The sequence below is a fragment of the Epinephelus fuscoguttatus genome, linkage group LG12, assembly GCF_011397635.1.
Source record: "Epinephelus fuscoguttatus linkage group LG12, E.fuscoguttatus.final_Chr_v1".
In the NCBI taxonomy this organism is placed as follows: domain Eukaryota; kingdom Metazoa; phylum Chordata; class Actinopteri; order Perciformes; family Serranidae; genus Epinephelus; species Epinephelus fuscoguttatus.
This window is the reverse complement of record NC_064763.1, coordinates 28,243,964-28,271,133: the sequence shown is the minus strand read 5'-3', so window position 1 is coordinate 28,271,133 and position 27,170 is coordinate 28,243,964. Positions and strand designations below refer to the sequence as shown.

At 42.2% G+C, this 27,170-nt stretch overlaps 1 protein-coding gene across 1 annotated transcript in view; it reads left to right on the top strand.

Annotated features, from left to right (window-relative positions):
* LOC125898620 (protocadherin Fat 3) overlaps positions 1-27,170 on the top strand; it is a 74,725-nt gene that overhangs the window by 17,829 nt on the left and 29,726 nt on the right. Inside the window, exons 7-31 of the mRNA XM_049592467.1 lie at positions 5,286-5,347; positions 6,408-6,722; positions 8,339-8,549; positions 9,918-9,989; positions 12,264-12,400; positions 13,832-14,107; positions 14,321-14,531; positions 14,687-14,901; positions 15,112-15,270; positions 15,409-15,530; positions 15,664-15,846; positions 15,958-16,072; positions 16,189-16,470; positions 16,934-17,284; positions 17,927-18,100; positions 18,217-18,747; positions 20,053-20,417; positions 20,761-20,914; positions 21,527-21,634; positions 21,766-21,949; positions 22,267-22,487; positions 23,122-23,574; positions 25,198-25,332; positions 25,435-25,828; positions 26,728-26,924. Of these exons, the coding sequence (XP_049448424.1) occupies positions 5,286-5,347; positions 6,408-6,722; positions 8,339-8,549; positions 9,918-9,989; positions 12,264-12,400; positions 13,832-14,107; positions 14,321-14,531; positions 14,687-14,901; positions 15,112-15,270; positions 15,409-15,530; positions 15,664-15,846; positions 15,958-16,072; positions 16,189-16,470; positions 16,934-17,284; positions 17,927-18,100; positions 18,217-18,747; positions 20,053-20,417; positions 20,761-20,914; positions 21,527-21,634; positions 21,766-21,949; positions 22,267-22,487; positions 23,122-23,574; positions 25,198-25,332; positions 25,435-25,828; positions 26,728-26,924 (5,627 nt within the window). The remainder of the gene's footprint in view (positions 1-5,285; positions 5,348-6,407; positions 6,723-8,338; positions 8,550-9,917; positions 9,990-12,263; positions 12,401-13,831; positions 14,108-14,320; positions 14,532-14,686; positions 14,902-15,111; positions 15,271-15,408; positions 15,531-15,663; positions 15,847-15,957; positions 16,073-16,188; positions 16,471-16,933; positions 17,285-17,926; positions 18,101-18,216; positions 18,748-20,052; positions 20,418-20,760; positions 20,915-21,526; positions 21,635-21,765; positions 21,950-22,266; positions 22,488-23,121; positions 23,575-25,197; positions 25,333-25,434; positions 25,829-26,727; positions 26,925-27,170) is intronic.

Here is a 27,170-nt window from a genome sequence, read left to right as displayed (position 1 = left end):
AAAGTGGAAATTATATATATATATATATATATATATATATATATATATATATATATATAGTTCCCCTTGGGTTTACATGTGCAATATGTTCAGTCTGGATCTTTACCTTTCAAGGGCAGTACAGCTGTGCAGTGCTGTGTGATGGGCTGGATACTACAGTACAAACAGGAGGAACGTGCAAACACAATTACAGCCATCAAAAACTTCTGTGTGCAACCTCTTAAAAGGCACATTGTGGTCATACTGTGATGGAAATGAGAAACCAAGTGACTGGTAGATGCAACCACATGGTTTATGTGTTGAATCTGTCGTTTATAGCGAGTTGGAGTGAATGTGCGAAACAAGACTTTGAATCCCATTCCAGGCGCTCAGTGTTGACTAGCACCATATTGCTAGTGGTGTTATAAACCCATGCTGTGACTTTTCCTTTTTGCTTCCAGTAGGGGTGGAAAGCACATTTGCAAGAGTTGTGAAAATCATGAATGGAGCCCTCACTATGTCTCCCTCTTTGTGTGTGTGCGTTTGGTGGGTGGGAGATCTTCAAAGAATGGTGGAATTGTTTCCAGTGAATGTCAAATAGTATTATTGCCTGAAATGTCCATCCCTAGTGGAAATAGATGACATAGGTCTTTTGCTTTAAAGGTCTAGTGTGTAGTGGGGTCGCAGATTGCAACCAGCTGGAACTTCTCCTGAGTGCCAAGCATTTAGGAGAACTACAGTGGCAAATGCAAAAAGATGAAAATGCAAATGGCCCTATGGTTTGGTTTGTCCATTCTGGGTCTGTAGAAACAACATGGCAGACACCATGGAAGATGGTCCGCTCCCTACGTAGATATAAACAGCTCATTTTAATGTAACGAAAACAAATCAGTTCTTAATTTCAGGTGACTATGCACTAATGAAAACATAGTTATGAATATTATATTCAATTTCTGCCAACATGTACCCCAAAACCTACACACTGGACCTTTAACTTTTGGCAATAGAATAATGACACCATCGATGTTCAGATTGGTACCCTATAAGCCTTGCTTTTCCTTTGCAATTCTGTCTGTCAGTGGGTACAATCTCTTGTGAAAATGAGGGCTTGATTTGCAGCACAAAGGAAGTGCATTAGCCTTTGTGCAACCAAAACAGAAAGAGGATGACACGACTGTTTTATCCAGTAGCTATCCGCAGTAGTGGAAATGTTGGACAGTGAAACAACTGAAGTAACTGCGGAAACTCTACCTGGCAAAAGAGACAGAGCCCTGTTGCTAGGCTCTGAACAAAAAAAGGAAAGCGATCTGGTTGTCTCTGCAACAGTGGTGCCGATGATAATACCACTAGAAAACGCTAGGGGGGAAGAGTTGAAAGTTGTCTGTTTCTACTTTCACATCATATCTGTACAGACTACAAATGTTATTAAAGCAGATGAATTCAGACGTGTTTCAGTTTTGTCTGCCAAGTTTGAAGTCTCGGGAGGTCCCCAATGCATTCTCAGTACAGGCTTTGCTTGAAGCTTCCATTAAAGAATTATTGAAGAGGTGAAATGTTTTATTCAGATATTGAGAAAAAAAAACAAAAAAAGTGAAGTCTTTGGTGTCTCTGCCCTAGATTAAGTTATGAGTGTTTCGGTAAACAACAAAAGACAAATTTTAGCTGTTACAGGGAAGTGTATTCTGATACAAAGATATGTCAATGTAATGATCAAGAAACAATGGTGTATATGTAACTTGCAGCATGTCAGTCATCAGACTTATGGTAGAAGGAATTCCCTAATGGTGTGCTGTTGTAGGTTTGCTCTGTTGGTAAATCAAAGTGGGTATTTCCATCTTTCTTCCTCTATTCCTGTATGAATATGCCCTTTTGCATTACAGCATCATGGGTGTATAGTACTGACAGTGTGTAGGGGAGCAGACTGGACTGAAGCAGGGTGAAAAGGCTAATATTGATCCCAAAAGAGACACACTGATCCTCACACACACATCAATATGTAAAGCCAACTCTCAAGAACACTTACTCCTGACCCTTTAGAATCCTTGAGAGTAAAATATGATCCAGGCCGTATATCTCTTAGCTGTGATAATGAGTCCCTGTGCTGATGCATCCATCAGATGTGATTGAGTTGATTTGGTTTTCAGCAGACTTCAAGTACCCTGTTCACACATCCAACTGCTGTGTGTGTGGGTGGGAGCGAGCGAGCGGGAGCGCAAGAGAGTGCGTGTGGCAAATTAATCAATTGATTAATTGGTTACAGCAGTGCGTTCGAGAGGGCAGCTCTGTCGCAATGAGCCGATGAAGATGATACCACCTCTTACAGTATGAAACTCACATAACAGTGTGCATCCACATGTGCCCATGTGTCTGTGTTTACCACAACATGAACCAAGCAGCTGTATAAAGATCATTTGTGTTTATGACAGTGTGTGTGTGTGTCTGTGTTGTGTGTGGGTGTGTGCCACAGGGGAGAGTTTTTGGCCATCTGAGCCCTGCTGTCTGTCGCTGTCAAAGACTCACAGTATTTTGTTATCTGTTACTCATTAATTTCATAGAGGGGAGCTCATATTGATGACTATCTTGTTCACGCTGTGATAAATGAACTTTCGCTGCAATACTGAGCAATTGTTTTTTCATGTTTCATGCAGTCCTTTCTCTCAGAGGCCACACTTCTGGATGGTTTCCACTAGCTTATTGAAGCCCCCCCTTCTCAATACAAAAAATAAATTATGACAATTGTGGGTGGATTTTTTATTCTTTTTTGTGTGTGTGTGGCATTAGTATAGTAAAGTATTCTGCATTTTTAGAGAGGCACAACCATTAATTTGAAAACACAATTACCATAATTTTCACAATAATATGACTGACAGTTTCAGTCTATTAGTTCAGACATGCATGAGTGAGAGCTGCATTCAATATGAATTACTTCTCACTGTTTACCCAGTCAAAAACTTGCCATGTACTGGAGCAATTTCATTGGATAGATGAATAAACAAAACCCCAGCTGACTGATTTGCTTTCATGAAGTGGCTGCCAACCACACTATGACCTGAGCTGCTGCAAAAAAACCCTTCAAGTTTCAAATTGTTTTTCTAAACTAGGTTTGGGGTGGTTCAAAGTAATACATTTTTCAAGTTCACTCTGGAAGTGTCAGTTTGATGGGTTTGAGGTGCTGCAACAATTCCCAAAATGCATTGAAGCCAAACTTTGAATGAGTGCAAAGTGTGTAAATGTGCTGTGACAGCTTCCAGTGCTGTCTGTTTGTCTCTGGTTGTGTGAGTGAAGCCTACCTCCTTTGGGGGGGAAAACAGAACAGATAAGTGTTGACACAGGGTGTTAGAAAGAGTGCTTCTTGGAAAAGCATACATGTTTGCAGAGCGCCGTCATGGAGTCATGGTGGCTGTGTGACCTTTTCTGCAATGCACGTTTGGATTGGTTTTGTTGTACCAAGCTATTAGCCTAATCAATTGTACATGTTTGAGTCAATATTCATGATCAGCTATGAACAGAAGTATGAACTTTGAAATCTCAAGTTTGTATTTTTATTGGTGCTCCAGTTAGAAATCGAATGACAGCTATTCCCCTTGCATGGTTACGAAGTAGGCTGTAAATTGACATAGCTGACAGTATCTTTTTGTGAACAAACTTTTATTCGCTACTGACAGTATTCTATAGGAAAGAGGAGTCTTAGGAGCTGAAACAGGCCACCGGACCATCGCATAAATTTTATGTGTGTGAAAGTGTGGGTGGGTATTTTTAAATTATTTCTCTCACGTCCAATTAAAACTGAGAGTTGTCCAACTGCAGATGTGCTGCGCCCTGTAGATCATTGATTTTTATCAGAGTTGTTACTCGCGCTGTGTTCTGCTGAACAAGCCCCACCTCCCCCCTCCAGTCTCTCTCCTCCAGCTTGTGACCGCTGCTCTAGATTTACTCCTAATTTGCTTAATTGAAGTTAGCCTGCATAGCAAGCTCAAGGTGACACTGTGTGATATGTGCGAGCTCAAGAGTGTGCGCGTGCGAGCGTCCGTGCGCCATGGGTTTAAGTCTATCCATTGACTGCATGGATATTTTTAGCATCCTAAATAATCCTACTTCACTGCGACGCCTCATTACACTGAAACAAACACATTATCGACATTTGAGCACATTCAATGTAATCATTCCACATAAAGATCCTCACAGAAACAATTTCAGAATACAAATGTGTAGTATATATGTAGGTGTGTGTATGGGTGTCTTCATTTAGACATACATAGCTAATCCATGCACATACTGTGAATGAAAATAAGAATGCTGCAGCAGACAGATGTGTTCTCTTTCTATAGCAGATTCAAATAATAGTATTTCAGCTTGTATCAGTTGGTTTTCTTCTGTGCATTTATATTTGTGTGTTGGGATGAAATAGATCCACATTGTGACAAATGTGCCCATTTCACCGTGTTTGGATGCGCTCATGAAATGTTGAATAGTATACAAGAGCTGTGATCAACAACATTCATTTATTCTGGAAAACAAAAGTCAGCTCACAATATTGTAAAGCTGTCATATAATGGGGCTGAATCTGCTTATGGATTAATGCCTGCATTTTTAATCCTTGTTTCTCTGTTTGCCAGAAAAGATGTCTGGGGAGCTTTTGATTTGTTTAGCTCCCAAAGTTTATGCTGTCTGAACCTAGCAATTATTGATTAACACAAACTCTGTGTCTGCGTTTGTTTGTTTGTGTGTGTGTATGGGGGCTGTCTGTGTGATTGTACAATGACAGTGAGCTGGAAAATAAATGACAAAATAAGAAAGCCCTGAAGTAAAAAAAGAGAACAAAAGCATCAGGGGAAAAATGGAGTTGTCATCATCTGTGATCTGCAATGCAGCCTGCTAGCGTTTGTCAAACCACCTAACCATCATCGGAATAATCTGGTTCGATCAAAGCTATTATCAATAGCCTCGCTCCTTTCTCTCTGTCCTGGTGGCACGCTGGCCAACTGAATGACCCTCAGCTATACAGTGCCATATGAACATGTGCCAAATGCTTTTGTCTCTGCCAGAGCTGCAGGCTACAGTTACTGTGTGTGTGTGTGTGTGTGTGTGTGTGTGTGTGTGTGTGTGTGTGTGTGTGTGTACACATGCACGCACACGCTCATTTTTAAGTGGAAGACTTTGTAATTGGAAATTATTTTGGCTTTAAAAATCTTATAGTGTTTGGAAACTTGTTAGGAGACACCGACTGTAACCCCATGTGTTTATCCACCATTAGCATGTCTGTGTCTGAGTAATCTGAAGTTGCTCTTTTTCCATTTTTTTTTTAGGGCTGATCACGACAACCGCGAGGAAGCTGGACAGAGAACAACAGGCAGAGCACTTCTTAGAGGTACAGAATAACCTGAGCAGTGTTCATTGGTTTATAGTATTATTATTTATCTGGCCCTGCCACCTGCCACAGCCCACTATTAACAGAGACTGGGTGGAGGACAACCCTGGCAGGCCCTCAAGGCTCCATAAACTGTGATGAATGGCTGTAGTTTTGGGCCCCAGGTTTAGGAATTTCTAAATGTAATCATTCATCATTGGTTATCTTCTCTACTCAGGACGGGAAGAGGGAGGAGAGGAGTTGGTCTGCCCAGCATTTGATAAGCACCGACACTGGGCATACAGATAGCTCCGTGATTACCATTTCACGCTGCTCTGCATGCAGATGAACCCGATAATCAGAGATTCTCGACTTCAGAGACATGAGCAAACTTCTACTTCCCCAGACTTCTCTTACAACTTATTAAATGCTGTTGAATCTACAAGCACTTTGCCCTTCTGCAAAATGGAATGAAATAACCCTCAGTTGACCCACAGAATTGCAGCTTGGTGTTTTGTTTCTATTGCCAATTGACTTGTCTAGACTCAATAACTCTGTGTGCGGCTTTGTTCAGCTCCAGTACGTAATAAGAGCCCAGCGTATGACAACACACTCTAAAATGAAAACAGCACAAGTTGTAGAGGGACGCTCGCATCTGGCAACATAACATACTTGAACACTGACACCTAAAAGGAGTTTAAAATGGGGGGCAGAGAAGTCTTTGTTGTTACATTGTCCTGTCCTGAGGTTTCAATAGGAATGCCAGTCCATGCGTGCCACCCACTGCTCCGCCTGCCAGTCTGTGCTGCCTGTTTGTAATTAATAGTCTAGTGAGCAGTAAGGCTGGCAGCAGTGGTGTTCGCCCTGATCTGATCCAATTGATCAGTGATCAGACCTCTGCCTCTGCCTCCAGGGGATCAATAATACAAAGAGATTTCCCATGAGTTCAGCCCCACATGGTTCTGCACAGCCACACAGATTTAAGATATTAATAAATGCATGCCAATCCCACACATACATGACAGAATATCTCCATGACTACCTGTTTTTTTTTGGGATGTGTGCCCGTACATTTCCTCAGGTGACAGTTATAGACGGCCCAGTGACAACCCGCCAGTCCACTGTGTGGGTCATGGTTCACATTGAAGACGAGAACGACAACCCGCCCACCTTCCCGGAGGTCACCTACCGCATCAGCTTGACTGAACGAGACCGCAACAAACGTGGGGAGCAGGTGTACCGTGTCTTTGCTTATGACCGTGACCTTGGAGCCAACGGCAACATCACCTACAGCATTATTGATGGTAATGAGGACGAAAAGTTCACTATCGACCCCAGGACTGCCATGGTGTCATCAAAGAAGATGGTGACAGCGGGAAGCTATGATATCCTCACTGTGAGTTTGAAATACCAGGTTTTGTTTTTCTAAAGTGTCCTGATTTTTATGTGAATAGACGTCTCTGGAGCCAGTGTTTAATTTGTCCAATCTGGGCTACTGTAGAAACAATATGGTGGACTCTATAGGAGAAGACCAGCTCTGTACGTAGATATAAACGGCTCATTCTAAGGTAGCAAAAACACAATGATTCTTATTTTCAGGTGATTATGCACTAATGGAAACACAGTTATAAATATAATGTGCCATTTCTGCCACACACTGGGCCTTTAAATGTGATCTAAGCGAGGCTGGTGGAAGATGTCAGCTAAGAAACAGCACTCATTAGCAACGTGGCAGACCATAATCTATAGTTTGAATTACAGACTGCAGATTTTCTTATTAGGGATAAAACTGTGACCTCTTTCAGGGTTCAGTGCTCCACGCTTTCCACTTCCCAAGTGCTGCTTTTCCAATCCCTGTTTCCTGTCTTGCTCGGACTAAATTCATAGCCACCTGGGGTTTCATTAGTTTAAAGGGCTCTGCTTTCATGCAGTTGCAAAGTTGGCAGAAGCAACTGCAGTCACATTGTTCATTTTTCATCGGGCACAAGCCCAGGTATTTGTGCTTGTTAGTTTTTGGATTTTCCATTGACAGTGAATGCAAAAGTGCCAAGGTGGGTGGAGTGGCACAGCTGAAGTTGTGTTTATGCACATCAGGTGGCGCGGAGCATTTATGATACTCTGGCATGAAATGAAATCCCCTCAGACTTTGTATTATCCTCAAACACAAGCACAAATTGCAATTTTGTGGCTTTATTTGTGTACCAAATTATTCATACTAACAATATATTCCTCCTGCACCAGCCCCTTTTACATATACGCTGCAGACACAGATTTTTCTCATGCGTCTGGTTCACTGATTAGTTGGTCACGCCCACGTGCCCTTTGAGCTTATGCTCAGTTTCAGTGGAAAAGAGCTCATGCGTGATATGAGGATGACATGGACAGCACCACACACAGCATTCTTCCCTCTTTCAACTGTGTTTCTTTATTTTCGGGGTAACACCGCTCTCTGAGCAAATAATGGATCAAATAATGCATTTGGCTCACAGGTTCTGCTCTTAAATGAGCACCACTTATAGCGCCATATTTTACAATTACCTCTCATATAAGTTCCTCCAAAGAGTTAGTTGATTTATTGTGGTTGATGCTTTTCCTATTTAATGTGTGAAAAGCAGAGCAAGCTATTTGAAGCCAGGCAGGGACAGCCATCCCATTAAAGTGTAATTGCTGGAATCAATTTTGAGGTTAGCAAAAATATTATTTATAGATGGGAGTTTGTCGCTGAGGTGTGGGTGTGAGTGCATGTAGGTAGCGTGTCAGAAGATCAGCATAGAGCACATCTGTTCTCAATGTTTGCTTGCCCTAAATACATATTAACATTATACCAGATCCAGTGTGGAGGCAAATAAAACTTAGAGTTAATCTACAATTTAACAGGTTAAACCATCTTTTTTCCAGTCTGGTTTATCGGTGCTTCAGGATTTTGCTTAAATGTTTTGAAAATGCATGATTCATTGGATCCTGCATGCATCAGCTGAATGTCTGGTTTCTCAGTATTGTTCCTTCTCTTAGATAAAAGCAGAGGACAGCGGTGATCCTCCATTATGGTCTACTGTCAAACTCCATGTAGAGTGGATTCGCAAACCTGTCCCATCGCCTGTACCCCTACTATTCACCCAGAGGTACTACAATTTCTCCATTTCGGAGACAGCTGCTGTAGCTCAGCCGGTGGGAGTAGTTGCTGTCAGCCAGTCGAGCACACCTGTCTGGTTTAATATCATCGGTAAGAAAATTAATGTGTGATGCTAAACTAACAGACCAGAGAATAATTCATATTCAGAATTTCCTTGTGCCGTCAAGTTCATTCTAATGCATTTATTCAGGATTTATAGCCAGGCAACACGATCAAAAATTAACTAAATGATTCTTGTCATTTGTCATATTCAAATTGTACTCCAGGAGCCATCAGATTTGTGAATGCGTGTGAGTACAACAGTTGGTCAGTTTACCTTGAATTACCCCTGGAGGGATAAAAAAGTGTTTGGAAATGAATTGAACTTGTATATCCATCTGCTTGGTGGAGTATCATGATGATACTTTTTAGAGTTATTTGGCTTTTTGGCTCAGACTTGTCCCAGATGGGCCGGAACCATTACACTGGAGGCGATGAATTTTACACCATGCAATGTAACATATGTTACATTTCTTGATTCAAGCCACAGGCTTCCTCACAGACCTCCACAACAGCTTTGCTGTAACTTGGATATATTTCAGTTGATGTCTGTAACCTCTCGCTGCTGGACAGTTTTCTGAAAGTTGGTGGATACTTCTCACGATTGAAACTAGCTTGTTAAACTCAAAAGTCCACTAACACGTTATGTAGTTGAGATTAGTAGTACACAAGCACAAGGGAATTGTCTCTATAAAACTTTTCTTTATAGTATATTTTGCCAAAAGCACACTGGCAAACAAAGGGCAGTAAATGAATGGCTTCTGCTGCTGCTCTGGCTCGGATGGTAACAATGAATCTCCTCAGGAGCGCGCTGCTTCTATACCTGTCTGCCTGTTTAAAACTGGGGCTCTGTCTTGCCCTCAGATTCAAATCTGTGAAAGGATAATCAGCGAATAGCTCCTCATTGATTGCTACTCAGCAGTTCTGATTAAAAAATCTTTGTAGAGACCCAGCTCCCTTACTTGGATGTTAATATGAAAATGACTTGATAATTAGTTGATTAGTTGATTTTTCTTTTTCAGTCACACACATCAAAGATGCAGAAAATGAGATGAAAATCTGGTGTTTTTTTTCCCTCTTCCACTCTTACTCATACTGCAGAAAAAGCTCATTAATATTTCACATATTTTACAAAAAGTGAAAGCATGGTGATTATCTTTTCTCTCAGACTTCAAGAACTGGACTTGAATATCATCCCTGAATGAATCACATTTCCCATACTGTTCTGAAGAACTCAGATGGAAAGTCCACTCACATTACTCAATAACTCACATAAATGTGCAAAGACGTCAAGAGGTCGACTTTGTAGAGAGCTGTATATAGTGTAGATGATGCAGACCTTTGATCACAAGAATATCCTTGACTCCCTAAATATTCATAATCTCTTTTTTCTTTCTTTCTCTCTCTCTCCCTGTTCAGGCGGGCGGCTTGCCAGAGAAACGTTCTACATTCCTCAGAATGCATGTGGACGAAACTGCTCACTCGACACAGGTTTGGTTAAAACTAATTTTTTCCTACGACTTCCTTAAATGACCCTGGTCTGGAGAAATTCAGAAAATCCAGGAAATGCAGCAAACAGCGCCAGGACCTTGTTTAATCAAAGATGGTATTGATTGATCTGAGTTTGAAAAACACTCCACACAACCAGGTTCATATATTACTTCAGCCACTATGCAGCTACTTTGGAAGTAAAGGGGGAGTGGGTGTGACACAGTCTGCCACTAACAGTGCTGTTCCAACCTCAGAGAGACTTCTCCAAATGGAAATCGAAGTCTCTAAGGCAGTCAAAAAGCTCCTCAGTGGCAAGGCGCCAGGTGTGAATGAGATCTGTCCTGAGATGCTGAAGGTGCTGGACATTGTTGGGCTGTCTTGGCTGACACGTCTCTTCAGTGTTGCGTTGAAGTTGGGGATGGAGCCTATGGAGTGGCAGACTGGGGTGGTGGATTGGAGGGTGTGCTCCAGTTACTGGGGAATCACACTGCTCAGCATCCCTGGGAAAGTTTACTCCAAGGTACAGGAAAAGAGGCTCAGATTGATTTTCAAACCTCTGATTCCATCTTGGACATAGAATAGTGGACCAGCTCTTTATCCTCGCGGGACTGCTGGAGGGATCATGGAAGTTTGCTCATCCAGTCCACATGTGCTTGACTTGGAGAGGGCTTATGACTGTAAGTGTGCTGTGGAGGGTACTGCAGGAGTTTGGGGTATCAGGCTGTTGCTACAAGCCTTCTGGTCCTTGTATAACTAAAATGAGAGGCCAAGTCCGTTGACTTAAAACAAAATTCTTGATTCCGTTTTGATATTCATGGATCTCAAGGCTCAGCGGGGGGGTGGAGAGTGTCCGGTTTGAGGACCTCAGAATTGTGTCGTTGGTTTTGATAGCATTCTCAGATCATGACCTTTAGCATGAACTGGGGTGGCTTGCAGCCGGTTGTGGAGGAACGACAGTCAGCAACTCTGAGTCTGAGGTCGTGGTTCTCTGCTGGAAAATGGTGGAGTGCCCCCTAAGGGGTGGGGGAGAGTGACTGCCCTCAGAAAAGGAGTTTAAATATCTTTGGGTCTTGTTCATAAGTGAGGCTAAAAATGAGCACAAGATGGATGGATGGATGGATGGATGGATCGATCAATGGATCGATGGATGGATGGACCTGAGTATGTTGTGATGTGAAGACCCTTAACCACTTAAGTTTTAATATGAGTCTGCCTGACAATCTTTCTGCAGTTACAAAAAATATGGTCCTCTGTGTCACCAATGTTATTGCAATAGTTGACATTCTCTCGCTTTTCTCAGAGATCAATTTTTGTATGTCTGTATTTTGCAAGGTTACATGGGCTCTTGTGCTGGTAGAATATGTGATACAAACAATTTAAAGACCCATTAAAAATTGCTTGCTTATCTACTGACAGCAATTATGGCTGTGAGTAATTAAAGTAATGTGTCAAAATGAAAACATTTATGTCCATACATGTTTCAAAATTAAGTCATAAGTTATTGACTACTGCAACAGATTTTTCCTGCAGACATATACTGTACTTACAAGTACATGTTCTGATTTTGTTTTGCTGTCTGTTTGGAAAAGATACTACCAAAAATACTAAAGCTAGGTCTGAAGGCCCCCCTTGAGGCACCTCAGGAAGTCAACAGGATACATTTTTTTTTATTTAGAGACTACAGACTGTGATTTCTGTTTTTCTTAATGCTGTGAGATCGTAGTATAATATTGACCAACCTCTCAAACTGAAAAAAACGCGAGTCCCTGTGGTTTGCTACGACTCAACACGCATCGGTGCTCCTGTGAAAAATGCCCAATCAGTATTCATATGCTGAGGAGAGCTCAAGCTCCCAGATATCTCTGGAGAGAAGCTGGAATGAGACGAAGGATGGTACTGAATACCTAACACGTATCAATCCTCTCCCTCACTCTAATCAAACATTAAGCCTCTAAACTGTACACTCACCGCCCGTGGAAAAGACCCGGCTGCAGGTTTTTGATCCCTGAGATGGGTTGTGTTTTGGAGTGATAAGACAGATGTTTGTGTGGCTGTTAACAGCTCTCTGGCTGCCAAGTGGGTTCGGCGCTACATTGCATTGCATTTCAGTTCATTTTATTTCACAGACCTTCCAGCTCCAGACGCAGGCACCTGGCCAAAACAATTACACAGTAATAACTTAGAGCACCTGAGTTTAGAGCGCAACGTGAATACTAAATGACTGAAACTCTGTGTGAACTGTGTGTGTGTCTCTGTTTGTGTGTATGATTCCAGGGAGCTTTGACATGCAGTTTGACCTTCAAGTGGGGGTGGGAACTCTGGTTGTGGCCAAGCCTCTGGATGCGGAGGTGCAATCTGTGTACAATATGACTATACAGGTGACAGATGGGACCAACTTTGCCACAGCACAGGTACGCACACTTGTGATTTGTTATGCACTGGCACTGCCTCTTACACACTCCAGACCCACATCAAATTAAATTATTGTTACCTCTTCCTGGGGGAGCTGTTTACTCTCAGCTTTCCTCCCTCCTATGCTCGCACTCCCTTTTCCCGAAATTATCTCTCACTGACTATGAAATGTGCTTTTTGTTGCTCTCTCTTTGACATTTCCTGTGCTCCTGCTGTCTTGGCTGGCCTACTAGGTCTGCCTTGTAAGGGAAATCCTTGATATCAGTGGATTAATGGGATTAGCCTGTGCAAATAAAGGTCAAGTGTTTGCATACATACAAAAATTGCAGCACAATTACATCCCTCTTAGAAAACACCCTGTCCTGCTTGAAAACAACACGACTATTGCTTTGACTATAAAGATTTAGTATAAATACTGCTGGTATCTCCACCTTGCAAATGAAAAATTCAAGTGCGAACGCTACGCTATGACTGTATCAAATGTTATCAATCACAAATGCTGACTCTACACCAAGGCTCTTATCTTTAAGGGGAACCTATTATGCTTTTCCTTGTTTTCTGTCTTATACATAATATTATAGTGTAGAATATTTATATTAAATGTGGCCAAAGTTTCAGATAATAAGGAAAACATTTGTAAAAGTAATCCCTGTGAGTAAAAACCAAGCTGGTGTTAGCTTGTTATGGACTTCTTTATATGGTCGTCTGCCCTAGGCACATTACTGCAAGGGAACAATACATACACTGCTACATGTAGCTACATGCTATTGTCAGAGAAACATGTAATCCTGGTTTCTGATAGTGTTCATTTCTCCCTGGTTTCAGATCATTATCCTGCTGGAACATGTCCTGTTGTGTTTTGAAGCTTTTATTTGTGATTCTCACTGTAGAAAGTGCTGCTATAGTCTATTACAATCATGACTTGGTGGCAAGTACACTGCTACATGTAGCTACATGCTAACATCAGAGAAACATGTAATCTTGCTTGCCGATGTTGTTAGTTTCTCCAACATTTCAGATCATAGCCCTACTAGGACATGTCTTGGTTGAGGAGTTTTTGATTTAGAAGCTTTTATTGATTTTTGTACGGTAGAAAGTGCCACTATACTCCGTTACAGTCATTCCCCCAGCTGCAATGATGGTGCAGACACACTGAGAACACAGATACAGAAAACCGGAAAATGCTGACCAATCAGAGCAGGCTGGGCTTTTTCGGGATGGGGGACTTAATGGCGCTAAAGTGGTGTGTTGAAGATAGAGGGTGAATACAGGTGTTCCAGCACTGACAGTATGAGGAAAAACACACAAAAGCATGTTAACTTGTTCTAGAAGAAACCCAAAATACAAGTATGAACCTGAACATTAGCATCAAAGCTCCGTTTTGAAGATAACATACTGAGTGTACTTCAACTCTTCTCTTTGTCACTCAGGTGTTCATCCGAATACAAGACAGCAACGACAACCCTCCGGTCTTCTCACAGCCAGCCTATGATGTCAGCGTCTCAGAGGACGTACCTGTTGACATGGAGCTACTGCGCGTTAGAGCAACGGACATGGACGAGCGTGCCCGTTTGAGCTTCTCCATCTATGGCAGTGTAGATCCAGTCAGCATGAGACTGTTCAGGGTCAATCCTGGTACTGGGGTTGTCTACACTGCAGACAGGTTGGACTATGAGGCCAGAACACAGCACATCCTCACAATTATGGTGAGAAAGGAGACATGGAGGAATGTGCTTATGCGTGCGCTTGGTCAGCTGTTGCCATGAGTCTATGTGTGTGCGTTTAATTACTGTATGTGTGTCTGTGCCCTCTTCCAAATGAAGCTCCTCTTGGCAACTGTACCCACTTGATTTTAGCTGATTTCTTTCATTCATAGCCTCCTACAACTCAATCCATATTCATCTCTCCTTTCACTCCAGGTCAAGGATCAGGAGTTTCCATTTAACCGTGACCTGGCTCGTATCCTGGTGGCGGTGGAGGACTCCAATGATAACATCCCCTACTTCACCAGCACCGTATATGATGCTGTGGCCTATGAGTCATCTCCCGTAGGCACTTCTGTATTACAAGTCACAGCTTTGGACAAAGACAATGGGATTAACGGGCAACTCACTTATACTCTGGAAGCAGGTGTGATGCTATCTAATTTTTATGTTTGTCTTTTTCTTTTACTTTGGATAGTGGCATGAACTGTGACTGGCTTTTTAATGCTTTGTCAGAGAACAAGTTGGGATTAAAATTCAGTTTTTTGTATTTACCCGTTGGGACCTTTCTGTTACTTTCAGGGAACACCGGTGGTGTGTTTGGCATTGATAATGCCACAGGCCTTATCTTCATTGCTAGGGACCTGGACCTCACCTCTGTGGGCTTTTACACCCTCACTGTCCGTGTCACAGACAGTGGATTTCCTCCATTAATGGCCACAGCAACAGCTCGCATCTCATTGATACTCTCTGACTTCTCCCAACCCAAATTCACCCAGAATGAGTATCAAGCTGAGGTAAAAGAGAGTGATGGCTGACTGAATGGATGGCTGCATGGGGGGCAAGGTGTTGGAAGAGAGAGATAGATGGAGTAAAGAAAGTCTGGAAGATAGTAGGAAGGGATGGATAGTAAATTTATATACAGATATATGGTAGGTAAATGTCAAGTTGCAACATAACTCACCAAAGCGCCTACAATGTTATCACTGATGTCTTTGTATTCACAGATTTTTGAGAACAGCACTATTGGAACACATGTGACCACCGTTAGTGCACTCAGCCGCTCTACACTCATTTATGATATCACCAGGGGCAACGAGGAGCGCTGCTTCTTCATCAACCATCACACTGGTGTAATCAGCACACGCAGACTACTTGACTTTGAGGTTTGTTGATGCCCTTGTTTCACTAGACATATTTTAAATTTATACTATCTGCCAAAGCTCAGTATTAACATGATTGTTTTACAGCACATGGAATTTTATGTTAACACTTTTACTCATTGCATGTCTCTTGTTTTGCAGCAAACAACATCCTACTTTCTGGTGGTGCATGCCCTGAGCATGGCTGGAGTGGAGGCCAGCACCACTGTCATTGTCCAGGTGGGGGATGTCAATGATAGCCCACCAGTCTTCCAACAAATCAGGTATCAGTGGGGTCAGAAGAGAAGAGGTTTAGCGGTGACATGCTCCTCTGCTGTTTGCTGAGCTGTGTTGAGTCCTGACAACATATCATTTTCTGGAGTGATTTAAGTGTAGCTCCTCTTTTTACCTTAACAGGTATGTGGGCGCAATCAGTGAGGCTGCTCCAGTCAACAGTGTGGTCCTGGGGGAGGATGGTAACCCTCTGGTCATCCAGGCGACTGATAGGGACCGCAATCACAACGCCCTGTTGGTGTTCCAGATTGTAGACGAGACAGCGCGTATGTTTTTCAGCGTGGACTCTGGGACTGGATCGATTCGGTGGGTGACATGTAGAAACCAGACTAGGTCCATCAATACTAAGGATGTGATTTACCTGCTTATGAACTGATCTCATAATTTCTGATTATGTGAATGGCTCTGAAATTTCAGAACGATTGCCAGTCTGGATTATGAGACCTTCTCTGAGTTCCTCTTCCGGGTTCATGTTAGAGACAGTGGTCAACCTCCTCGGAGTGCTGACAGCCCAGCAGAGGTGATTATAAAGGTAAGTAAATGACATATGAATCATCTCTCACTGCCTCATACACCAGTCATGACTCACTTTAATTCTTTTATTTCATTTGTAGACATTATTTTCACTCTGTGTACACCCTGTCTTAGGTAATCAACATCAATGACTCACCTCCAAAGTTGTCACAGGACACTTACGAGGCAGTGCTCCTGCTGCCAACTTACGTGGGAGTTGAAGTCCTCAGGGTTGAAGCTTTTGACCCCGATATCACCTCTGACCCCACCGTGAACCCTGACAAGTCCATCACCCCTCAGCTAGTTTACTCTCTGGTGGACAGCAATGTGGAGTACTTCTCTGTGGAGCGCTACACTGGAGTCGTGACTGTCATTAATCAGAACCTCAGTAAAGACCGTTATCGCTTTAATGTGAAGGTAAGTGATTGCCCACACGTGTTCAGTGGACATGACACATGCATAGAATTTTTATGTATCCTGTCACAGGCCTAGATAAACAGCATGCAGTTGGCTTCGACTGGCTTACATAATGATTTCCACAGGGAGGTCAGAGCACAGGGTCAGCTGCAGAGTTATGCACACAGAGCCCATCATTATTATTCAGTGTCTTGATGTAGAATACTTCAGTTAGTTGATGCAGGGTTTTCTGCTCAGGTAGATGGGTGGTCTCCATGTCCCGCGGTTGTTTTATTATTTTTGCTGAGAGAGAAAAGGGCAATGCATGCAAAGTCTTATTGAAATCACATTAACGCCGCAGCTTTACATCGTCTGCATTAGCCTACTGTGAGTCAGCTGTCAAATAAATGCAAAGAATGTTTTCCCACTCAGCTTTGAGGGCACAACAAGGCTCTCTTACCCTTTTATTTTTGTTTGTTTAAAGGTATGGGATGGACGTTTCTCCAGCATGGCGTTGGTCACAGTGCTTGTGCGAGAGGCTATAGAGAGCGGCCTCCTCTTTACCTTCCCATTCTACTCCGCCTCTATCCCAGAGAACATACCCAATGTCACTTTGGTGACTGTTGTCAGCACAGTCGGCCACCGCCTCAATGAACCGCTGAAGTACACACTGCTGAACCCCGGTGGACGCTTCACAATCCGGCCAACCTGTGGGGTGGTGCTCACCACTGGTGTGCCTTTTGATCGAGAGGAGAAGGAGAGTTACGAGCTGGTGGTGGAGGTTAGCAGAGAAGATGAGATACTGAGGGTGGCAAGGGTGACTGTACAAGTTCAGGTGGGTGTGTCGACGACACCATTGGAATTTTCTTGGAGGGGATCTCTTATGCTTTTCCCTTTTTTCTGTCATATATTACAATGTCAGATGCTCATATTAGACATGGCCAAAGTTTCAGATAATGAGATAAAGATATGTAGAAGTATCCTGTGTGAGCAAAAACCTCAGGCCTCAGACCATTCTGAACACTCTGGTGTCAACATTTTATTTGTTTTGCTGTCGAGACAGGCTGACATTAGCTTGTGACAGATTTATTCATATGGTCATCTGTTCCAGGCACACTACTGCAAGTGTGTAGATTTCAAGCTGATGTTTCTTTAAAAAAAGAATTGAACAGTAGAAAAAGCTGCTACACAAGGTTAGTCTTTCCCCCAGCCGCAATGATGGTGCAGAGATACCTAGGGTGCAGATACAGAAGACCTGGAGACACTGACCAATCAGAGCTGACTGGGTTTTTCTTGGAAGGAGGGCTTAAAGATACATGTGTTAAAACAGTGTTTAAGATAGAGGGTGAATTTAGGTGCTCCAGCCCAGGCAGTAGTAGGGAAAATTTGCTTTTTTAACATTAAAACATGTTCTTGTAGAAACCAAACTACAAGTATGGACCTGAAAATGACCATGATATGTCGGTTGTTTCTCTAGGTGGAGGATGTGAACGACAATGCTCCGGAGTTTGTGAACCTTCCCTACTACGCTGCAGTGCAGGTGGAAGCAGAGCCAGGATCAGCTATTTTCAAGGTCTCAGCCATCGATCAGGACAATGGTCTGAATGGAGAAGTGACTTACAGCCTTCGGGAGCAGCACAGGAACTTTCAGGTGACTTGACAATTCTTTGTTTTAAATCTTAAATATTTTTCACTTTAATTCATGGGCATGTTTGTACATTCTTATTCTCCTTGTGTTACAAACAATTATTTATATAATCTATGCAGGTGAACCCTGTGACAGGAGAGCTGACCTTAAAGAGGGCCTTTGAGGCAGACTTATCCAACGCAGAGTACAAGGTGGTCCTTGTGGCCACTGACGGAGGCTTCCTCCCTTTGTCCAGTGAGGTGGAGCTGCCTATTACTGTAGTAAATAAAGCCATGCCGGTGTTTGACAAACCCTTCTATGGTGTCACCATCAGAGAGGATGTGGCCGTCACCACCTCTGTCTTGTGTATCAATGCCACGAGTCCCGAAGGCCAGAGCGTCATCTTCACCATCACGGATGGAGACCCTTCCCTCCAGTTCGACATTGGCTTTGACACAGGAATCATCAGCGTGATTTACCCGTTAGACTACGAGACCACGCAGTACTACCGGTTAACGGTGAAGGCTACAGATACACTGACTGGGGCAAAGTCTGAGGTCGATGTAGATATTGTTGTGCTGGATGTGAATGATAACCCGCCGCTGTTTCAGAACACCTCATACTCCTCTGTGCTGGCTGAGAACTCCATGATCGGAATGACCGTGTTACAGGTGTGTGTCTTTGTTTGTTTTGTCAGTGCAGTGTGTACTTTTACTGAATATTTGTTCACACTTAAGACTCACTTCAGCTGTATTGTGGATGAATATTAGATGCCAAATCATTTATTTATGAGAGGATAGTCTCATATTTCCCCAGAAATTTCCCAGTGGAAACTCTTGACCTTTAGTGAATAATAGACCAGTGCTGTTGTTGCACCGAGGATCATGTTTGCTCAAGACGATTATAAGACACCAAATTATTGAATTCATTGGTTTCTGTAACAATTTCATTGAGGTTTTGAGTCATCAAAATAGGTTAATGGCCTTATTTGACTATATTATTAAATTTATCAAGAATCAGGGGGGCAATCTTCGAATATTGTGTCACATGAATGTTGATCATGCCTCGAAATACACTTGGGCTTGCTCAGTGATTTTGCAATATTCTTCACTGCGTAGGTCATACATTGCAAATGCATGTTGTTGACTTCTGGTTTATTATCATACACTAGCGCTCATTATTTCCATTTCTATAAACTCACTCAGAATGTAAAGTTTTTCCTTCATTTTTTATTTATTCATGTGACTCAAAACCACAAACAATTGGCATGGAGCACAAACATAACATACAATGATAATACAATGATGGCACACATGGCAAAAATACGGCAAATGTTACATTAACAAAGGAAGGACATTCTTAAAAAATGCATCTAGTTTACAGATAACCTTTGGCATACCTGATTGTAATTAATTACAATCATAAATAAATTACACATAGCCTGCCTGTACTTTTGGTTTTCATGCAACAGATTCTTAAATTCAACATAAATATCACATGATGTCAAGCCTCTGGGCTCACTTTGCCACTTTTGCTCTTCCTCTTCCTCGTCCTCTTGTCACTCACATGACCTTTTTGTCTGTGTTAAAATGAAGAAAACGTATTTCCCAAAAACACATTTATTTTGCTTCTGCAATATAAAACAGTTGATTAAACCAAAACTAAAAGAGTTTTTTTATCCTCTACCTCAACATGAATATCTCACTATTGAATTTCATTTCACTCAATCATGTTGTTTGTCATAACTCTTTGCTTTTGTTATTAAGTATTGTGCTTCAACAGAACGGTCGTGCCGGCTGCTCGGCAGTGATGTGGTTTTAGACGCAGTATCTCAGTGAAACACAGAATTTTATATCCGTTTTTACATTTGGACTCGGTGTGTACTGTAGCAATAGAGTATGTCAGGGTAAACAAATCAGGCCATATTTTGAATAATGCATGAGGCAGTGCAAAGTTTAATTTTACTCTCCCTGTAGGTGTTTGCCCAGGACCAAGACTCGGAGAAGAACGCCATGGTGAGTTACCAGATCCTATCTGACATCTACAACAGCACCGACTACTTCCACATTGACAGTAACAGCGGATTGATATTCACGGCACGCCTGCTTGACTACGAGCTCATCCAACGCCACAACTTCATTGTCAGAGCGACCGACAGTGGGGACCCTGCCCTCAGCAGTGATGTTAGTGTCACTGTGACTGTTACTGACACAAACGACAACCCACCTAATTTCAGCCAAGCGCTGTACGAGGCCTTTGTCAGCGAGCTCGCTCCCAGAGGGCACTTTGTGACTTGTGTTCAAGCGTCGGATGCTGACATCTGTGATGCACATAGGCTGAGGTAAGAGATGTTTTTCCGAAGTTGTGGTTTTGGTGTTTTCTCTGTAATGTTTTGTACCAGTGATGATTAGAATTTTTTGTACGTGGCTCCCTATTGAACTCAGTTGAATATTTGTCTGAACTTTTCAGTTTGTTATGTTTACAAAAGCACATTTCTTACTAGGCAATCTTGTTTTTGTGTTTCGGTTGTAACAATTGAAGCGATTTTCACTCTACCTTTAATTTCTTTTTCTCAAGAGCAAGCAACAAAAGTAGATACTTTGTGTTTCCAGCAGCGTCTGAACAAAATAACATTGTACAACATAAACACCACTGTACTCTTCTTTCTTTTGATTTGCCTTCAGATACAGTATTCTCTCTGGGAATGAGAAAATGACTTTTATGATGGAGCCAGATACAGGGGTGCTCAGTCTGTCTAACAAGAGGAGACAAGGCATGAAACTCTCGTATCAGCTCAATGTGTCTGTGTCAGATGGAGTCTTCACCAACACTGCTCAGGTGAGACAACTCACAATTTATTTCTGTCAACTCATTTGCTCTTTTTTAACCTTTGCAGTGTTTATACTCAGGAAGCTGAGTGACCTTTTTTAGCAACCCCTCGCTTCAAATTTATCACAAACATTTGCAGCTGTCCAGCAGGACTGCGGTTTTTCTACCACCGGCTGCTCAGCAGCTCTGCAGTTGGAGGTTAATGTGTGTTCGTGCCATATCAGATTTACCGTGAGGATGAGCTGCCAACTGGAAAAAAAATGTTCACATCTGTCTCATAGTGGTAATTACAAGTGGGCTCTGATAGCCCATATCTCTGATAGTCTATATGTTGTTGCAATAACATGTCACCCCGTTCTTTGCTCCCTCTTCTTCTTCTCCTGACACGACGTGAACACACTGAACCTTCTCAGCCTTTTTTTTCCACAAGTGTTTGCAGCCTCGTCAATCACTGTTTGATCATAAACCTGATGCTCTTACTGCTGGTGTGCATGTCGTGTTGATGTAATCATTTTTGACACATCAGCCAATGATGATTATTGCAACGGCATCAACAAAATGCCAGCAGACATGAGGATGATCATAATGGGATGATGATTATAATATAACGATGATCTCCAGGTGATTGTCCGTGTCCTGGGAGCCAACCTGTACAGTCCAGTGTTCAGCCAGAGGTTCTACCTGGCTGAAGTCCAAGAAAATGCACCTCCAGGGTCAAAGGTCATTCAAGTAAGTTTGCCTCCTCACTATTTACTCAGTAATGTGTCCATCAGGGTTTGTAATAGGTAATGTCCTACATGAGTGATGTCATAGAACCTTGCAATGACCAATCTGATGTTATTTTCTGTATTGACCTCCAGGTTCGTGCAACAGATGAGGACTCCGGCCTGTATGGCCAGATCACCTACTCCTTCATCAACGACCTGGGGAAAACTCAGTTCAACATCGATGCAGATGGAGTCATATCCACTGCTCAGAAATTAGACAGAGAAAATCCTCTTAACAAGGACATGGTGTTGACCATTATGGCCCTGGATGGAGGAGGTATTATATTTGACACTGACCACACTGTAAAACTGATTCCCTATCTTCAAATCAGCCAACATAAGACTCCAAAAATACAATTTTTACCTCTAAATCTTGCAGGCCAAGCATGTAGCTTACATTAATGCAAGAGTGGTATAATATGATCCCACTCTCAGAATTTATGAATATTTATTCACATTACAGATGCATTACATTTTAACATCCACGGTGACTTACAGTGAATAAACAGTATATCAAGGCGAATTATGTCTGTATTAAAACTACATGAATTTCATAAATTTATACAAAGACATTTATGTTCTGTTATTTTCCAGGCCGTGCATCATTTTGCACAGTTCGAGTGGTTCTTGGTGATGAGAATGACAACGCTCCTCGGTTCAGAGCTGTAGAGTACCGCATGAGTATTAAAGCAAATGTTGCCAAAGGTTCCCTGGTCACTCAGATCCAAGCCACCGACCCTGATGCTGGGTCTAATGGGAGGATCACCTACTCCCTTTACAGCGAGGCACGCCTGTCACTGGTTGATGTGCTAGAGGTCAGTTCGTTTTGCTCTTTGATTTTATACTTTATCACATATTTGCACAACATAGTTGTATGCTTGTTTTTGATAAATAGAGCTGCATATATATCTTCTTACTGCCCTCAAGAAAAAGATCCAAACCTCGACAAATTTATTTAATGAGTTAACCATATTAAAAACCATAATTTATGCTATAACCCCTGATTTTTAATTAAGAGATACTCTCAGCTGACACCCTCGTCCCCATTTCATTGGATTAACTGCCATCTGTTACTGTAATTATAAATTTTAACTCATCAAATTAAAATTATGTCGCATTAAGATTGATGCCTTGGCCAATTTTCACTGCTCAAAAGGGAAACACAATTAAAAACAAACAAATGAACAACTATGACTGTAAATGAAACAGAAAGCTGTGGTATGAAGAGCTAATATAATCTGAATGGATATTTAAAGTAGCAGTAGCATGAAAGTGTAAACGATAGCAAGTGGAAGCTCAGATTACATTGTTTACCATGCTCTGTCTCGTGGAAATAAAAGGAGAAATAAAACTGATGAAGTAAAATCCTGCTCAATTACTAAATAAATTACATCAAATTATTGTCTCTGGAGTTGATTGAAATGGCTTTGTGATTTTGTCAATGCCCAGGTGGAGCCAGACAGCGGTTGGATGATGACTAAAAGCACTGTGGACCACCTCCAGGGGACTGTGCTGTCCTTCTTTGTCAAAGCCACAGACGGCGGCTCTCCGGCCAAACACTCGCTGGTGTCCGCCTTCATCCACGTCGTCCCACCAGATGCATTCGTGCCCTCTTTCAGCCAGCCTCAGTACTCCTTCACCATCCCAGAGGACACAGCAGTAGGAACAGCCCTTGGGTCTGTGTACATGGCTCCTGGACAGACGGGGTTCTTCACTGTAGTCGGAGGAGAGACGCTTGACAGCAACCAGGGAGGGACCTTCCTGGTAGAGAGGGACACAGGTCTGATCCGTCTGATCAAGCCGCTAGACTATGAACAAATCAGCATCTTTCGCTTTAAGGTTGCAGCGACGACAAGAAGAGACCTAATCGAGTCTGTCTCCACTGTAGACCTGGAGGTTAAGGTTGGTGATACAGTTAAACATAGAGCCTATAAGAGATTATGATTTCGATTCGGTTTGTTTGCTTTGTCAGCAGGATAACAGAAAAACAACTAACCTGATTTTCATAAAACTTAGTGGAAGGGTGTAGCATGGGCTGTATCATGGGCTCAATGCCCCAATTTCTTTTTCACATCTCTTAACATTGCGAGACAGGACATTTGGCCTTGTAGTTCAAAAGTGGCAAAACATAACCAGAAATATTAACAGAGCCAGAAATAGGAGAAAACTGATGACTCCATATCACAGTCCTCATTCATAGGTACCAGTTATCCTCTGGGGAAGCCTTCATACAGGGGCGCGCCGCCAGGAGAGGCAAAGCAGGCAAATGTTTAGGGCCCCCTGAAAAATTTGGGAACAGGGGCCTCCCAGTGGGCTCTCATATTATTTGTACATTTTGCAGTAACAACTGAACACCCCTTTAAACCACCCACAAAGGCACTATACAGAGCACTGCTGCTGCCCCAAAATTCCCTTAATGTGCCCCTTCTAGCTACTGTATGACAGCTGGATACTGTCATAAAGGACAGGGCCTGGATGGGCGTCTTTGCCTGGGGCCCGTTGGAGTCTAGGATTGCCACTGCCTTCATATGTAGATGCTCAAACTTCATCCAGGAAGCAGTAGTAACAATGTTTTTTTCTTGAACTAAGCTGTGGCTATGGAAATGTAAATATGCAAATATCATGCAACTTTGCATATACTTACATCCACATGTGAACTGTCTGCAATTAACACCCGGAGAGACATTTATTCATAATTAACTCAGGTAAAAATGTCTTCCTTGCGAAGATGGAGTTTTTTTCTGTAACAACTGTTTATGATAACAAGCTGACATATTAATGATGATATTTCAGCCTGATATTTACACATATATACATGATAAAGAAGTGTTTTCTGGTTTCAGAATGGTATGTTAAGTATGTGAATATTTCCAGTTTAGATGCACATAATACACACAGTCGAGACGATGAGGCTTCAGCTAGGCACAACCATATTTTGACATAATTCTAATAGTTTCGGAAATAAAGCCGGACATATTTAGTGGTTGGCTTGCAGATTGTGCAGAGGACTGGACTATTGGCCGTGGCGGAGGTCTACACTCTCCGAATGCCCTATATTTTTTATATTATATCTAATTTAAAGTGACTTAAGTTGGACTTCCCTCAGCCTTTGAGTGCAATAAAATAAATGTAAGGAAATTACAGAAAACTGGAGTGTACCCAAGAGCTCAAACAGACAGAAAATAATAAATCTGTGTCAAAACAGGTATTGCAATAAGTCAGAAACCAATTTTAAACCTTTCATTTACAACATCAGAGCCAATACAATCTCCGCAAAGTAAAGTGCATGTGTAAATGCTTACAGACTAAACAAAGAGATGCATTTCTGCCAAAGCAGTTGTTGCAGTTGATTGAAGATATGAAGTGTAGTTCAGAAATTCTTAAAAAATAATGTAATGAAGACAGTTAATGCACTTTAAATGCCAAATTCATTTGAAGAAGTTTGATTCCGTGTTGCTTTATCATGACTATCAGTATGATTTAGACTCTGTTGGGTGGCTTTAATGAAAATTTGTCATTTTGCAGATCCTGGATGTGAATGACAACAAGCCAGTGTTTGAGACTAACACCTATGTAGCCACGGTGATGGAGGGGATGCCAGTAGGGACGAGAGTGGTTCAAGTACGTGCCCTTGATCCAGACTGGGGCTCTAATGGACAGGTATGCGACAGTATTTTCCTCTCTTTGTGTTTCGCTCTTCAGTTTGGAGTGTTGTCGATGCTTTGAAAAGCCACTGTATGTGTCATTTTTTTTAAATTGCAGGTAACCTACAGCCTTGGACCTCTGCTCACCTACAACTTGGACTTGACAAAAGACGCCCGCTCCTTCAGCGGCCCCATCACTACGGCTTCTGTCTTTGCTATTGACAGCAAAACAGGCTGGATCACCACAGTGAGTCAGATGGACCATGAGGCCTGCTCCAGCTACAGCTTTGAAGTAGTGGCCTCTGATCTGGGGGAGTTGCAGTCCCTCTCCTCCACCACAGTGGTAACCATCACTGTGTCAGACGTTAACGACAACCCGCCGCGCTTTGAGAGGGAGCTGTACAGGGGTGCAGTAAAGGAGAGCGATCCCCTCGGTGAGGTGGTAGCTGTTTTAAAAACAAGGGATCGAGATGGTACAGATCAAAACCGCCTCGTCAACTTTTACATAACTGGTGAGGAAATTAAGTAGAGTGCTAACATAATGCATTCTGTGCTGCAGTAATTGTGCCTCATGCAGTGAGATGAAGTGGTGTTGCATAAAAATTATTCATTGGACTAATAGGGTTGCTATTATTAAAGGTCAAATTTTAAATGAATTTCAACTCAAATGTCAAACACGACTAACCTTTTATTTTTTTGTATATCCTTTTAATTTCAGTGTTACAGGGTATACATTATACAAAAAAATATTTCGAGCAAGGCAGAGAAACCCTGTGAACTGACACTTTTATATCTCCATAGATGAAAGAAAGATGCTTTAAAGTGTAGTGTATATTACACATTTTTCAGTGGGGCCAACCACCTAAGGAACTTTGGCCTTAAATGAGTTTTGCAAAGTTCGTAAAGTTAGTTTGAATTCCAAAATAGGAAGTCTTTCACAGACTCACTCATGACTTTGTGTGGCCACTCCTTCTTTTTATGGGAGTAATAAAACACATTGTGAGGAGTCTCCCGCAAAACTCTCACCTTGGCACTGAGGCTTGATGTTTTCCATTCACATAACCCGTCTGATAATAACTAAGGATGATGTATTTTGGCCTCGTGTTCTGGCATTTAAAAATACTGATTGGCCTAATGGAAGCGTTATAATAAAAGGTCAAATTCTTAAACTTTGAAAGGCCATTGCTGCTACACCGGCAGCCCGGTTTACGCTATGATGATAGATGTTTATTGATTATGCCAAAGGCTACCTGCATTATTTGTGTGTTTGTGTGTGTGGATGGGTGGAAAGCTGATGCTTATTCATCTTGTGAATGAATGAGACTTCCAATTTGTTCACAAGTCAGTTACAATCACCTCTTTCTTTGTTGCGAGATGTCAGCATTCTAATCTTCGTCCGTATAATCTCCAGGGGGAAACCCACGGGGCGTGTTTGGCCTGGCCCTTGTGCAGGGAGAGTGGAAGGTTTACGTGAGTGGTCTGCTGGACCGCGAGCAGCAGGACTGGTATCTGCTCAACATCACAGCCAGCGATGGCTTATACGTTGCTCGCACTGCAGTGGAAGTCACCGTCATGGATGCCAACGACAACAGTCCCATCTGTAACCAGGTCAGGGATACACAGAAATAAAGATGTATGAAATGAATATATGCAAAGCAAACAAACAGAGAGCAGACTGGGAAATGTGGGACAATGAACTATTGTTCCACTTTTTAAGGATTCATGGTCGACTAATTGCATTTATTCACAGGCTAACTATATTCCATGTAGTGTTTTGTCTAAAGATAGAAAGAAAATATCCCTTTTGAATATGTCTTATGATAATACAGTCAATGTAGTAAATAACAGGGGAAA